The 17,103-nt window shown below is 36.7% G+C and overlaps 1 protein-coding gene and 1 long non-coding RNA gene across 3 annotated transcripts in view; one reads left to right on the forward strand and one right to left on the reverse strand.

The window, feature by feature from the left end:
- prex2 (phosphatidylinositol-3,4,5-trisphosphate-dependent Rac exchange factor 2) overlaps positions 1–17,103 on the forward strand; it is a 258,834-nt gene that overhangs the window by 153,207 nt on the left and 88,524 nt on the right. For both annotated transcript variants that reach the window (XM_001923322.6, XM_073940635.1), the window contains exons 30-31: positions 13,491–13,619; positions 16,654–16,695. In XM_001923322.6, coding sequence (XP_001923357.1) covers positions 13,491–13,619; positions 16,654–16,695 — 171 coding nt within the window. The remainder of the gene's footprint in view (positions 1–13,490; positions 13,620–16,653; positions 16,696–17,103) is intronic.
- LOC141380668 (uncharacterized) lies at positions 3,921–7,458 on the reverse strand. The gene is made up of 2 exons (XR_012399276.1): positions 6,025–7,458; positions 3,921–5,875 (listed from the first exon to the last, which is right to left on the reverse strand). It is a non-coding gene; the product is annotated as an uncharacterized lncRNA (long non-coding RNA).

The raw sequence follows: 17,103 nt of genomic DNA on the forward strand, positions 1-17,103 counted from the left end.
ACTGTTTGTGAGTTGCATAATTTAAGTTAGACTTCAATTTGCAAGAAATTCACACAAAGCCTAATAAATATGCTGAAACTCATAAACTGTACATGTTTATGAGTTTATGTTCTTAAAATAATCTCCAGAAATCTCCTATAATGGGTTTTCAGTTTTTTTGGCACTGAAGCTATTGTCAATTGTGTCTGCAAGAGGGAGAAAAGAAGTGACATACATTTGGGCCTGTATTTCATGTCTAAAGACTGGTTGGCAAAAGGAAGTGTGGTTGAAGGTGGGGGTTTCCTCTAAGTCTCTGTGATTGACTGCTCCAACCTCAGCTTCGTCCTTTACTGCAAATCACCCTAATCAAATCTGTACAATTCATTTTATTTGGGGCAGATAAAGAACACTGGGCTACTAGAGATAGAGAGTCTAGGACATCTCCGCTTTCTTTCATCTAAGGACAGTGGGACATTGAACTCATCGAGATTGTCTGGGTCACTTCCTCTGTCTCGCTGGAGAATCTGTGACGTTTTTTGCACCCTTGAAGGGTACACTTTTGTGCAGTCATTTCAACGAAAACATAATCTATTAATAATCTTTAACACCAACAAAACTGATGTCCTTAGCATATAAAAAAAAATCTTATGTAAAAGAACATGAATAATTTGTTTACAATGTAATTCAATAGAATTAAATTTAATAAATATCTTTCCTATGTGCAGAGCATGTCAGTGTTTGTATATATTTAACCTGATACAACACGGAGAAATATAAATAATATTAAATAAAAAGAAAATAATTTGTACAACATAATCGTCCTCATGCATCCAAAGCAAACGGGTAGTTTTTAATAACTTTTGTCAAATATTGCAAATAAATACATAAATATTTATTATTCATATTATTATTCATATTATTATTTGTTTATGTATTTATTTATTTATTTATTTTTGATAAAGTTATAGGCTCTTTGCAGTTAAAATTAATAAAATAAAAAAATGACACATCTTCTTTTTTTGTTCAAAGCATAAAACATTTTAATTAAAAACTAATATGCAGTTTTTTTCCCAATAAAGCGTGTTATTAAAAAAAAAAAAAAAAAAAAAAAAACACCCCTTATTTTACAACACCAAATAAGAAAAAAGTTGGGACAGTATGGAAAACGCAAATAAAAAAAGAAAGTTGTGATTTCTAAATTTTCTTTGACTTGTATTTTATTGCAGACAATAAAACAACCATTACGTAATGTGTATTTTTATTATATATATTTTTTTCGGTAAATAAACATATTCCAATTTTGATTCTTGCAACACATTTAAAAAAGATTGTGTCAAAGCAGCTTCACAAAAGGTCTTAGTAAATTGAAACAGTGAGGTTCAGTTTTCAGAGTTTAAGTTCAGTTCGGTTTAGCTCAGTTCAGTGTGGTTTAATAATCCCTACTGAGAGTCCAAACACTGAAGAGCAAATCCATCGATGCGCAGCTCTACAGATCCAGAACCATGCAAGCAAGTGGTGACAGCAGTGAGGTAAAAACTTCACCAACTGGCGAAAGTGAAGAATTAAAAAACCTTGAAAGAAACAAGCGTCAAACCAAGCCAAACGTCTTGTGCAGAGCTGAAGTATAGGCGCCAGAGACTGGAAGCTGGACCACAGCAAAGACTCGTCTGTCCCTGGAGTGTTGCAGGAATCAGTCTCATTCTCTCCACTCCTCCATGACCACCACAGTAACTACTCAGGATAGACCTGGTCCAGGATATGGAAACCTTGGGATCATCTTGTTGCTGGTCTTGGATCGAATCAGTGGCACTGTGTAGTCTGACGGCCTCGGTATGAGTATCCCCAGGTGGAAATAGAGAATAAAGAGATTAATTAGCGTAGCTGCTGTTGTTCATAGTGTATATAAATCTACTATATAAATGTACACTATATATATATATATATTTATATAAATGTACTATATAAATGTAAACTCTCTCTCTCTCTCTCTCTCTCTGAGCGGATGTTGCGAGTGAGTGGGCGGAGGCGGTGTGAGAGTGTGTTTGCAGCGCGAGTGAGTTTCTATCTTTCCTTTCTTTCTTAAAAGTCAATATTTGCAGTGTATTGAAAGTTATTTCAAAGGTTGAACTGGTGTGTTGAAGACAAAGTTTGTCTCTGTGACGCCGCGAACGCTGTTTGTCAGCGTTTGCTGACAGGTGTGTGTGTGTGTGCTATGGCGGCTGCGATGGAGACGCCGGCATCGGCGTTTTCAGGCGATGCGCCGTTTGAGCGTCTTTCACGGAGGCACGGAATCAAAATTGTGCCAGAGATGGCTTGTTCGGTTGAGGAGTGTAGTTTGGCGGTTGGAGAGACCGTTGGGTATGAGAGTATATTGTCAGCGTCAAGAATGAACAGTGCTGTTGTTATTTTTCTAGACACTATAGAGAAAGTGAATAAAGTGGTTCAAAGTGGAGTAGTAATAAAAGATACATTCACCCCAGTAATGCCTCTTTCTCAACCAGTAAGGAAGATCACATTATCAAATGTTCCCCCCTTTGTGAAAGATGATTTATTATTGGCAGAACTGTCGAGGCATGGAAAAATTGTCTCTAAAATGAAAAAAATCCCCTTGGGTTGTAAGTCACCCCTTCTGAAACATGTTGTATGTTTTAGACGTCAGGTTCACATGATTTTAAAAAGTGAAACAGAAGAGCTTAGTGTGGCCTTTAAATTTAAGGTTGACGGATATGATTATGTTGTTTTTGCCTCATCTGAGACAATGAGGTGCTTTGGATGCGGACAAGAGGGTCATTTGAGGCGTTTTTGTAAGGAAAAGAATGAGAATATTGCACCTGCTCAGGATGGTGGTGGAGCAGTTGAGGAAGAACAGGTAGAAGATGAAGTGAGAAATGATGGGAATTTGACAGAGGTGATGGTTGAAGAGGTGATTGATACAGACATGGGAGAGAAAGGTGGGGATGGAGAAGGCGTAAATGCTGAATTCAGTAATGTGATTGAGATGGCTGAGAGTGTTTTAGAAGGAGAAGGAGAAGGAATGTGTAATGAACTAGGGAAGGAAGAAGAGGTTTTTAAAACCCCTTCAACTAAAAGGAAAAGAGTAAAGCCCAACATAGAAAGACCTGGGAGCAGCAGCAACAAATTTGATGATGGTGAACAAAGTACATTGGAAGACTCTGATAGTGAGGTAACTGGCAACAGAAATAGCGGCAGACTGAGGAGTGATTACTCCTTTGGAAAAATTAGATCGTTTCTTCAAAAGACGAAGAACATGAAAAATGTTCAAGTTGTTGATTTTTTCTCTGATCGTGAAATGTTTATTGAGTCAGTTGGAACAATGATGAGGGGTGAAGGATCTGAACAATTTACAGTGCAAGAGATTTTTAGGCTGAAAAAATTTGTTGCCAAATTGAGACGAGAATTACAAACAGAAAATGGTTTTGAAACAACATAATTATTCTGGTTTCAGTCCTTTAAGGATTGTTTTTGTTTTTTTGTTATACTCTTTTCTTAATGGGGGTGATAAGGCTAGGATCACTTAATCTAAATGGTGCAAGAGATATTAAAAAAAGAATGCAGTTGTATGAGTTAATTAAACATAAAAATATAGACGTAATGTATGTACAGGAAACTCATAGTGATTGCAGCAATACCATTGATTGGGAAAAGGAATGGGAAGGAAAAGTAGTATTAACACATACGAGTTCTAGTAGAGGTGGTGGTGCTATTTTGTTTGCTAAACATTTTTTGCCTGTATCTTATCAAATAGAAGAAGTAATAGCTGGAAGACTTGTTATAATAAAGACGGAATTTGAAAAATATAGGATAAATTTTATAAATGTGTATGCTCCTACAAATGGTACAGAAAGAGTTATTTTTTTAAATAGCATAAATACATTATTACAGAACTGTAGAACTGATGATTATGTGTTTTTGGGAGGAGATTTTAATTGTACCGAAAATGAAAGATTAGACAGGAATCATGTAGAGCCTCATGCAAATTCAAGTCGAGTACTTCGTGAACTAATAGAGACACACAGTTTATGTGATATATGGAGAGAATTTAATGGAAATGTGAAACAATATACATGGTTACATACAAGAGAGAATTTTATTTCAATGGCTAGACTTGATAGATTTTATTGTTTTAAACATCATGTAAATGTTGTGAGAAAATGTGAAATTGTACCAGTTGGCTTTACTGATCACTCATTGGTTTTATGCCAGGTTTTTATTGCAAATGTTAAAGTTAAAAGCGCTTTTTGGCACCTTAATACATCGTTGTTAAGTGATCTGAATTTTAAAGAAGTATTTTGTTTCTTTTGGGATCAATTTAAATTAAGAAAGCAATGTTTTAGTGATTTGAGACAATGGTGGGATTGTGGAAAAGCCGAAATAAAATTGTTTTGTCAACAGTATGCTTTCAATGTTTCCCGAGATATTACTCAAGCTATGAGAAAACTGGAGTCTGAAATTATAGATTTACAAGGATTGGCTGAACTTAAAATAGAATCAAGACAAGCTGAGAAATTAAAGTCCAAAAAATCTCTTTTAGCGAATATGCTTGGTATAAAGGCACAAGGAGCATTGGTGCGGTCAAGGTACCAAAATTTAACACAAATGGATGCTCCTTCTAAATTTTTTTTCAGTCTGGAGAAAAAAAATGGCCAATGCAGGTACATTCACTCCTTATGCGCTGAAAATGGTCAGGTATTGACGGACGCAAGTGATATAAGACGGAGAGCCGTAAGGTTCTATAGTGAACTGTTTAAGAGTGAATGTGAAGAAAATGAATTGTTATCTGCCAGTTTTTATGAAGGACTGCCTAAGATTGCTGAAGACTCAAAAGTGCAACTGGACAGACCCTTATCTAGTCAGGAGCTTCTGAATGCCCTCAAAGATATGGAGGGTGGGAAGTCTCCTGGTATTGATGGACTCCCGGTGGAGTTTTATGAGGAATTTTGGTCTGTAATTGGTGAGGACTTGCTAACTGTTCTCAATGAGAGTTTGGCAGAGGGCTCTTTACCTTATAGTTGCAGAAGAGCAGTTATCACACTGCTTCCTAAGAAAGGCAATCTACAGGAAATCAAGAACTGGCGTCCTGTAAGTTTGTTATGTACTGACCTGAAGATTTTTTCCAAAGCCTTGGCCAACAGACTGAAGGATGTAATGAAACAAGTTATTCATATGGATCAGACCTATTGTGTGCCAGGTAGATCTATTTTAGATAATGTTCATTTGATTAGAGATGTTTTGGATATCTCAGACTTTATGGGTGTGGACTTAGGACTTATATCGATTGATCAGCAAAAGGCTTTTGACAGAATTGAGCATCAATATCTGTGGAAAACTTTAGAGTCATTTGGTTTTGGGTCTAAATTTATAAAAATGATTCAAGTGCTGTACAATAATGTTGAAAGCATGCTAAAAGTCAATGGTGGTTTAAGTGCTCCCTTCAATATTAGCAGAGGTATACGACAAGGGTGCGGGCTCTCAGGGATGTTATATTCCCTGGCTATTGAACCATTGCTAGCTAAATTAAGGAGCAGGATTGAGGGTTTATCATTACATTGTATAGAGTCTCAACATAAAGTGTCAGCATATGCTGATGATGTAATGGTCTTGGTTAACAGTCAAAAAGATATTGATGTTTTGGTCTCTGTGGTTAAGAATTTTGGTTTAATTTCATCAGCTCAAGTAAATTGGGAAAAGAGTGAGGCCTTGGCAATTGGAAAATGGGAAGAAGGTTTACCAGAGTTGCCTGGTCAAATGAGATGGAAAAGAGGTGGTTTCAAATATTTGGGGATATATCTTGGTGACGAAATTGTAAAACAGAAAAATTGGGAGGGAATTGTGGAAAAGATAGAGGGCAGACTTAAAAAATGGAGATGGATTCATTCTCAATTATCCTTTCGAGGAAGAGTGCTGGTGATAAACAATCTAGTGGCATCAACATTGTGGCATAAATTGTCTTGTATCGATCCACCTGCTGGCCTTTTGTCAAAATTGCAGTCAATTATTGTAAACTTTTTTTGGGATAAGCTGCACTGGGTACCTCAAAGTGTGTTATACCTGCCCAAGGATGAAGGAGGGCAGGGCTTAGTGAATCTGCAAAGTAGGCTGTCTACTTTTCGCCTACAGTTCATTCAAAAGCTCGTAAAAGGATCTGATTTGGTATGGCGAACGACAGCTAAGACAATTTTGCAAAGAGTTGAAGGTCTTGGATTGGACGTTGTACTTTTTTTAATGGATTCCAAGAACATTTGTTTGAACGGATTACCTTCATTCTATTGTGGACTTTTTAAAGTATGGAGACTCTTTTCTCTTTGCAGACTGGAAGAAACATGTTCTTTGTTCTGGTTACTTGAAGAACCCTTGGTTAAAGGAGCCAGGCTTGATATAACGGATGAGAGCATGTTGGGACTTACTCAAATATTGTGTTCCTCTGGAACTGTTCAACTAAAACACGTAGTGGATGTGGCTGGGACTGAACTTAATAATGTGGATGCGGTTACCAATTTGCTGAGACAGAGATCAACTCGTCAAACGGCAAAGATAATTGAACTTTGGAAAAAAAGACTAACTGAAAAGGATATGGAGTTGCTAAAAGGACTGAAGGACGGGTCAATAATCCCGAATCAAGCAGATCCCTTTCCAAAAATTGGTCTTACGCCAGACTTTAAAGGGACATCAGGACTTTTGCTACAGCTGGAAGGGGTAAAAGATGTGAATTTAACTATGATGCAGGGTAAAACAATGTATAAATGCTTTGTGAAAGTGTACAATAAGAAAATTCTAGACAAAAGGAATGATACAGTGTGGAGAACTAAACTCGATTTAAATGAGGGGGAAAAACCAGTGTGGCGAGTTTTATATAAACCACCATTGACAAAACGTGTGGGGGACTTACAATGGAGGATTTTGCATGGCATTGTGGCAGTTAATGCTTTCATATCTGTTGTTAATTCTAGTGTCGATGACAAGTGTATTTTTTGTGGACATAGAGAGACTGTATATCACTGCTATCTGGAATGTACACGCTTAACACAATTGTTTGACATGTTGAGTAGAGTTTTCCTTAAATGTGGAGAGAATTTTACTCAATCTAAATTTATTCTGGGTGCTGGCTATAGTCAGAAACAAAAAATGAAATGGCAGTTAATTAATTTTTTAGTTGGTCAAGCAAAACTTGCTATACTTATTACAAGAAGAAACAAAATAGATAATGTACATGGTCAAGAGATTTTGATAGTTTTTAAAGCATTTGTAAGGTCCAGAGTTACAATAGACTTTAAGTATTACAAGGCCTTAAATAATGTTGAAACTTTTGCACAACAGTGGTGTTATGGGGATGTTGTTTGTAATGTGGTGGAAGGAGAGTTGTGTTTTGATTTGACGTGGAGTTAAATTTGTGAAATGAAAAACTGATGTAATAAAGTCTTTTTGTAAAAAATCAAAAAAAAATCTCTCTCTCTCTCTCTCTATATATATATATATATACACATACACACACACACACACACACACACACACACACACACATATATATAAATAAATAGATACACTATATATAAAATAAATATAATATTGTAGTAGTTAAGCTAATAAAAAGAAAAGAATATTTTAGTTTTTGTATATATATTTTTTTTCAGAGAGATGAGTGTCCATCTTTTCTTCAGACAGCACAGATCTGCTTGATTTGACTGTCACCTTCTATTTTAGTAGATCTGAAAGCAGGAATTATTTGACTGAAATGGGCTTATGAAGAAATAATGTCACGGGGCTCTATTACGTTTAACATTTTTTTAAAACCCGAAATTTACACTACTGATTAAGATCTCTCATATGCACAGCTATAAATGTACCGATAACCTCTGTGATTTGTTTTGCCCTGTTTGAATCAGTAGGAATTGTCTGTCTGAATGCTGTTCTAGTTCCAGTTACTGATTCCCTGATGTCAGTGTAAATGAGTTGATAAGCTCAAATATTACCGCTAAAATAGCTTACTGTAAAAGCAGATGTTGTTTATTTCGACCACTTTCTTGGTGGCGGTGATGGTGCACGGCGTATCTGAAGAGCGGTGGGGGCATCTGCGCGCAACGTATCTGAAGTGCGATGTACCTGAGCGGCGGGGGTGAGTTGTGCCCAACGTACCTGAAGAGCTGGGAGGAATGCGGTGGAGAGGGGTGTGCGACATATTTAAGGACCGGGGAGGAGACGCTCGATTTACGGAAGATTTTCATTCGTTTGCGGGCCTCCGGGAGTCTCCTGAAACTTCCGAAACTTGGGATGTCTAGGACTACATTAACGTTACTGGCCATTTTGTGATCTAGTGTAGCGCGTTTGGAGGTGGGTGGGTGTGGTGATATGTGAACAGGTTATTGAGATTGGCTGCTTTATGTCTGGGTCTAGGGTTGCTGAGGCAACGGGGCGGAGCCAGCACGAGCAGATGTTAGTCTGAATTGAATCTTTCGGTTTGTATGTATATGTGTGTGTGTGTGTGTGTGTGTGTGTGTGTGTGTGTGTGTGTGTGTGTGTGTGTATATATATATATATATATATATATATATATATATATATATATATATATATATATATATATACATATATATACATACTAAAGTATTTTTGAGCATAGCATCAGAAATTAAGTAATTGCATGTTAACATGTACTCAAGGTATGGTCACGGGGAATCCTGCTTCAGAAATAACTCCTCTCCCTCAGTCATCTTTCCATCAAGCAAGTTTTACCAGAGGTGGCAGTAACGCACCAAAAACTTTGTGGTCGAACACCGTAAAACAGGAAGAAGAAATCGTCATTCTCGCCGTCATATGGATTTACTTTCATCATCTAGACACTGACCTTTCCATGAATGTCCGTGCCATCACTTATTGATCCGCGATCGGTAAATGTAGCTTGTGTGGACGCTACTGTGCTACTTGAGTAATAAAATAGCTTCGCTACTGAAAAGCTATTTGATTTAGAAAGTAGCGGCGCTATGGACACGCTGCTGAAAAATGTAGTTAAGCTAATAGCGTCACTACTTGTAGGGCCGCTACTGCCCAACACTGCAAATGTAATAAAGTTGACAAGACAAAACATGAAATATTTTGTCTTCATATTGTCTGCATTGAGATACAAATCAAATTAAATTTGCAAACCACTTTTTCTTTAAGTTTTTTTTTTTTCATGCGGTCCCAACTTTATCTGACCTGTGCTGGTTTTTTTGTTTTTTATTTTTTAGACTGCATTCAAACAAATGCCAGATGGAAATTCAATATGCAATTCCGAACAACAAAAACACAAAGGCAATATTCAACAATTCATACGCTCACTCCAGATGCTCTCCAGACTGAAGCTTAACAGTAATAGTCTGCGTGACTGAATCTCCTCAAACGTTCAGATGTTTAATTTAAGCATCCGGATGCTGAATGTGAGTTGAACAGCTCCAGGTATGAAAATCTGAGTTTGCTGACAGTAGAAAGCAACAATAACGCAACCTGCAGTAACTCCTGAGTCACTGCTTTATGTGATAATAAAGTTTATTCCCAAGGGCACAGTTTCACACCGGATGTGGTGCTCAAGGTCATTCGGCAGGTTAATAAACAGAGAAGGCATTGTTCTGGTGATATTTGAAAGCAGGGGAAATAAATCTTCTCTGAAGTGAGGAGTCAGCGAATGTCTGCTCCGTCTGTGTTTGCAGTCTGAATCTGGGGTTTATAGCGTACCTCCATACAGTGATGCTTGCTTTGCTGTTGTAAGATTAGTTTGTAATCCTCGCGGTTTAACAGTTCATTATAAGTTGTGTGCCTGTGCGTGGGATATGTTTATACAGGCTTTCACATGCATGACACTGAAAAAAATGAGATTTAAGAATTAGAAACTGAGCTGTTTGTTGCTAGATTGCAATGACGGTGGTTACATAAACAACTGAATGGAACAATATTTTATGTTACCTAAATGATTCTTCTCTGTCTGTGTTTTCTGGTGTAGTTTACTTGGACTGTATAGTAATATAGTTTTGACCTATAGTAGGCATGTAGTGCCTATTGTAGTGACCTATAGTGTCTGTCTGTCTGTCTGTCTGTCTGTCTGTCTGTGTTTTTCCATCCATCTGCCATGAAATACATTATGTCTTGAAATACAAGTGTGTGTGTGTGTGTGTGTATGTGTGAGAGAAACATTACTATCTATCTATCTATCTATCTATCTATCTATCTATCTATCTATCTATCTATCTATCTATCTATCTATCTATCTATCTATCTATCTGTCTGTCTGTCTGTCTGTCTGTCTGTCTGTCTGTCTGTCTGTCTGTCTGTCTGTCTGTCTGTCTGTCTGTCTGTCTGTCTGTCTGTCTGTCTGTCTGTCTGTCTGTCTGTCTGTCTGTCTGTCTGTCTGTCTGTCTGTCTGTCTTTTTCCATCCATCTGCCATGAAATACATTATGTCTTGAAATACAAGTGTGTGTGTGTGTGTGTGTATGTGTGAGAGAAACATTACTATCTATCTATCTATCTATCTATCTATCTATCTATCTATCTATCTATCTATCTATCTATCTATCTATCTATCTATCTGTCTGTCTGTCTGTCTGTCTGTCTGTCTGTCTGTCTGTCTGTCTGTCTGTCTGTCTGTCTGTCTGTCTGTCTGTCTGTCTGTCTGTCTGTCTGTCTGTCTGTCTGTCTGTCTGTCTTTTTCCATCCATCTGCCATGAAATACATTATGTCTTGAAATACAAGTGTGTGTGTGTGTGTGTGTGTGTGTGTGTATGTGTGAGAGAAACATTACTATCTATCTATCTATCTATCTATCTATCTATCTATCTATCTATCTATCTATCTATCTATCTATCTATCTATCTATCTATCTATCTATCTATCTATCTATCTATCTATCTATCTATCTATCTATCTATCTATCTATCTATCTATCTATCTATCTATCTATCTATCTATCTATCATCTATCTATCTATCTATCTATCTATCTATCTATCTATCTATCTATCTATCTATCTATCTATCTATCTATCTATCTATCTATCTATATCTGTCCGTCCGTCCGTCCGTCTGTCCGTCTGTCCGTCCATCCATAGACATCATTTCATCATCATTCTATATTTCTTTGATGTTTGTTCTATCTATCTATCTGTCTATCTATCTATCTATCTATCTATCTATCTATCTATCTATCTATCTATCTATCTATCTATCTATCTATCTATCTATCTATCTATCTATCTATCTATCTATCTATCTATCTATCTATCTATCTATCTATCTATCTATCTATCTATCTATCTATCTATCTATCTATCTATCTATCTATCTATCTATCTATCTATCTATCTATCTATCTATCTATCTATCTGTCTGTCTGTCTGTCATGGTCTTAATCTGACCCACATGCGCAGAAGTACATTACGCAGAGCACAACATGTCTAATTATGCACACAGTGTGTAACGTATAATGCATGAGGTAAGCACATTGTCAGATCATGCTTATATGATTATTACCCTTTTTACAGACAACTGTGGAGCATTTCATGAACTGTAAAGGGTTGTTCTGCTACTAATAATGTGTATTTCGGCATTTGAGACCTAAAATAAGTCTCTTGTTATTGAAAACACTAATAATTTGTGATTTATGACAATCGTGGTGCATGACGCTCTGACCACCAGTGCAGTGAACTTATCAAGGGTTAATGAGCAGTCGCAGACTGAGCTGTGAAAGCAGAGTTGTTTATCTCTGTTTGCAAAGTTATTTAATTTTACTTTGTTATAAACAACAGGCACATGCAGAAGGGGGGTTTGGGTGCTCGAGCACCTGCCCTATTTCCCTCTCATAGAGATAGTTCCCCCTCCTTTGCACACGGATCCCCTATCCGTAACACCCACGACTCTCTTCGGCTTCGCGATGAACCCATGCCTCAATTGTTAATCAGATTAGTTAACAAGCACCAGTTTTCCCTTCAAAATCTTTTTCAACATGAACAATCGACTTTCTGTGATACTGTAATCGCCCTGTGTGCCATTCTACTGAGGAGTAGATGATGTTTGCAGCACAGAATGATAACACATGTCACATGAAATGCAACAAAACGTTCACACTGTGATCGCATTGCAAAACATCAGCTCTGTGTTTGATTTAAGACTATATGAAAGTGGCACAAATCTGAAGTGAAAAGATCTGATTCCACGCAGTTTGGGCTGTTCACACCTAAGTCATATGAGGGCAAAAATTCAGATTCGGGCCACATTTGCCTGAAGTGTGAACGTAGCCTTAGACTGATGTATAGTTTGTCAAGATTACTCATGTTTTTTTTTTTATGTAATCTATTCATAAACACTGGCATGTGCAAAAACAGTGCCCCAGTGCGTCTACATCCTGACGCTGGCTAAGGGACTTAAATATTGATACAGGGGAGGAACAGAACAAGTTAGATCTATCTAACAACTATAAAGACTGTTAGGATTAAGCTATATTGAGTATACATGTAAACAAATATTTGTTGTAAACTCTCAGAAATAAAGGTACAGAAGCTGTCACCGGGTAGTAGCTTTTGTTTTAGGTGCACACTAGAAGTACATTAAAACTTTGTATTTAACCGACTGCACATAAGATACTATGAGTTATGACATTTACACAGACACATACACTCTGTACATTTCTGAAATAGTTTCACATCATCCCATCAGAGAGCTAATTATTATATAACCCCTGAAATGAATGGAGTGATCTAAGACCTGCTTACTCTCCCTCAGTTTCCTTGAACAGAGCAGGAGCAGATAGTTGTGTGTCTGTACATGTGTGTGGTTTGTTTATCATACACCTTTTTATTATCACCATGAGTTGACAACTTTTATGGACCAGCTATGAAAAAAAAAGTAAATATAAAAGGGGCCACTTGATAATGTTGGTTGCTTTCTGAAGCTTTTTGGATTCACTAAATGTATTAGGTACAGTATATGTCTGAGTATTGTTATTTTATTTTTTTTTATTATACAAAGGTCTGATAAAATTTCTTCTAAATTTCACTCCAAAATATTGTCATTTCTAGATTTTTTTTATGTTCTTTTTCTTTCTTTTGCATGTAATTACAAAAACAGTGCCAATATTTCAGTGTTTATGTTCAGTTTTAGACAACACGATACCAATGTTTTCATATCTGATGAGTTAAGAAGTCAGTATTTGGTGCAATAACCTTGCTTTTAATAAAAAACAAATGAAGACGTCTGTTATTCTGACCTATTATCATTTTCAAAAATGTAAATGACAATATTTGTAAATGACAATATTTGTATTATTATTTATAGAATAACCCCTTAATAGACCCTGAAAGTCCAGAAAAAACACTACTTTGATGTGATTTCTTATTTTTTCCATATCATATGTTTTAATCCCACCATTGCTTGAGTGTGTTGTTCTCAGTCTAGCACTACAGTAGTTGTGTATTTGTACTGCATTATAGAGAATGTTTTACTTTAGTGGTCCTCTGCTTGCTTTTGGACAGAGTTTCACCAGGACATGGAGCCCAAACTCAACTGCACCAAGAAACTGCGGCTTCATGTCAAGCAGGACCCATGGAATCTGCCCAGCAGCGTTCAGACCCTCACACACACCATCAGCAGGTTTGCAGAAGGTCAGTGTTGATAAAATGGGCACACACACACACACACACCACATACTCTCAGTCCTGGCCAAAAACAACCTCTGGAGCTGCTCTCACTTCAGCTTCATTTCACAAGAGAAACTGGAGGAACTGATACAAAGACACACACAGCTAAATGTGGGTTTATGGAGGAGAGAGCGTGAATATTTGAGCTGAAACTCCCATAGGTCAGTTGTCAGCAAAAGAAGGATGTTTGTGTGCTGTATAAATCAACTATTTTGGAGGAAAAACAAGCAGGTAAAAATGTGTCAAATGTGCCTATTATTGTTTATTCATTTTAATTGTTGTTTTAGCAAAGAATGTAAGTATTAACATTATAGTATGTATTATAATAATATGTTCTCAATACTTGTGTTTTTTTTGTATTTTTTTAAAAAGTAAACTAATTGCTACTACTGCTTCTACTACTAATTATTATTATGATTATTATTACTATTATTATAATTATAATAAATCTAATAAAAACAGGCGACCCAGTGGTGCAGTAGGTAGTGCTTTCCTCTCGGCGCTCCAGTTTCCCCCACAGTCCAAAGACATGCGGTACAGGTGAATTGGGTAAGCTAAATTGTCCGTAGTGTATGAGTCTGTGTGGATGTTTCCCAGAGATGGGTTACGGCTGAAAAGGCATCCGCTGCGTAAAAATGTGCAGGAAAAGTTGGTGGATCATTCCACTCTGGCGACCTCGGATTGATAAAGGAACTAAGCTGAAAAGAAGATGAATGAATATAATAACTACAACAACAACAACAACAATAATAATAATAATAATTATTATTATTATTATTATTACTACGACTACTCCACCAACAACAACTGTAATAATGATAATAATAACAAGAAGAAGAAGAAAAAGAAAAAGAACAAGAAGAAGAAGAAAAAGAAAAAGAAGAAGAACAAGAACAACAACAACAACAACAACAACAACGTTATTTTTAGTATAACAACAACAATACTTATTTGTTGTTGGACATTTTATTTTATTTATTTAATTTTATTTTCACAATATTCCTGTGTACTTCAGAGCAAAAAAATATTAGTTTTATTTTACTTATTTGAAAGACACCCATTTTTACCCCTTTTAGATGTAAGATAAGTCGTTGGTGTCTCCAGATTGTGTCTGTTAAGTTTCAGCTTAAAATACCCATCAGATGCCCATTTTGGTGTCTGACTACAGTGTAGCTGTTTTTGCAGCCTGTGGCAACAGGGAAAATAAACTGTCTTACTAGACATAGCTCAGGACATTAAGGGAATGCAAGGCAAGTTCATGAAGGCTGACTCCAAAACCAAGTGAGGAACAGAGAAAAAGTGACAACTTAAAAACAAAGGCTGGAACAAGTCACAGCTGATTAAAATTAAGTAAACAAAGAACTCACAGGGAAGAACTATGCTCTGCTTTAAAAACGCTTTAAACTTATATAAAACTTATAAATCACAGAGAGTTGGAAAATATATTTTAATCCCAGTTTTACATGTTATTGTAATAATATGGCAACTGTCAATCAATTTATCAAGTGGGGAAAAAAGCATTCCTACATCACATTCAAGCGGCAACCTCCCGCTCTCTCTCAGGAAGCCAATACGGAAGTACCTAAAACTGCAATTCATCCGAAATTCCGCTAGTCTTAGCCGCTCCTGGCTCCAAAACAGAGCAAATTTCAATTGAGCCCACTGTTAGAATGGCCAACTTTACAGCAGAAAAAAAGGTGTTTACAGCCTGGTACAAAAATATGTTTTGGTTAATATAGCTAATATTACCCTTCATGACAACTGTGAGGGGGGTGAATTTTTTTATAACTCATCCGTTTACTTTATATTAAGTTATATTAAGTTTGCATAATTAAGGGCGTGGTCACTTGATTGACAGCTAGGTCTCGTTGGTCGCCGTCACGTCACCTTAGCTGAATCCGGCAGGTTAGCCACTGAACTCGGCATATTTATCGTATTTCTGTATTGTTTTATGTGGCTTTACACAGTCGACTGCCTTTTGGACTTGTTTACTACAATTATTAGATGACATGGCATGCTGAGGGCACTTAATTGTGCTCACAAACCATTCACATGGCCTCCGTTTCCCATGTGAGTAAAGTTATATACTTATATACCATCTCTATACATGTATTTGTTTTATTTAAGATCATTTATCGTTTATATTTATATTTAGAGCTGTAATGCACTCCAGAATCTGTCATATTGATTAGCTGTAGGCTCTAGAACAGTCATCTGAAGCGTTGTCATACAGTGTTATGCTGGATTTCATCAATAGTCCTGCATTTACTAACACAGACTATATCTGAAGTGTTTGGATGTAATTCGCGTTTTCCTCCTGTTGAGAAACGTCATAAGAACAATGTTTAGTGGCTCAGTGTATTACAGCAGTGTTTTAAAAAGACTAAACACTTTATTGATATAGTATACAACCAAGCACAAGTGGTCAGAATACAAACGAGTCACAAGTGATAAAGTATTAAGCGTTCTCCCAAAGTAAACCAGGTGTCTGAACCAGGTCCAAGCAAAATGCAGCATGCGTCTGTAGCTCCGCTCACTCTCCGCCTCTTTGCCCTTGTTTGGTATCCCGCCGTGGGTGTGATGACGCACGAACAAAATGGCGACGGTTGGCCGCGCCTACTTGTGGCTTCTTTTGCGCTCTTTAGAAACCTATGGGTGACGTCACGGATACTACGTCCATATATTTTACAGTCTATGGTCACATTGTGGTGGGCCTCAAAATCACTGGAATTTCGGGCCTATTTAAATGTCAGGATATTAAAAAAAAATACTTGTTGGGTTTATATCATTCCAATATGACAGGGACACACTATACGTAAACACAGTTCTCTGCAAACAGCTTACAAAAGTTGATTTTCATTGTAGTTGCCCTTTAAGATACAGAATTTTGTTACTGTATTAAATTCTTAATAAGCGTTTACTGTTTTAGTTCAAATAGTTGCCTCTTATTCACTTTTCTGATGTCCGAATTACTGATGTTGCTTTTTTGTTTCCTCAGAGGTGAAAACACGACTACTGCTGGTCCTACTACAATACACAGGTGAGTCTCAATTTAATCAAATTCACTTATTCACATTATTCTGATACTATTTATATACAGTACACTAAAAGAACATGCATCATTCAGTGTCTTTTATGGCAGAGTTAAACATAACTTACGTGCTTCAGTATAATTTGACAGTGAACAGTAGTCTTTTAAGGTCACTCTGAATAAATGACTCTCAATTGAGAAATCCTCCACACAGCAGTTCTTTCACACCTGAAACCACGGCACAATATTCATCAAGAGAAAAAATTATTCACATGAGCAAAGCCCTCAGAGACTTCTGTAATCTCCTTAAGGTAATAAAATGTGATAAAAAGACTTAGTTTCTCAAGGTTATGACTGCAAAATGTGGCTAAATCAGTTACATTTAGATGGAAAAAATAAGAATAGTATTGTTGTGTG

This window comes from Danio rerio, chromosome 24 (assembly GCF_049306965.1).
Source record: "Danio rerio strain Tuebingen ecotype United States chromosome 24, GRCz12tu, whole genome shotgun sequence".
NCBI classification, from domain to species: Eukaryota; Metazoa; Chordata; class Actinopteri; order Cypriniformes; family Danionidae; genus Danio; species Danio rerio.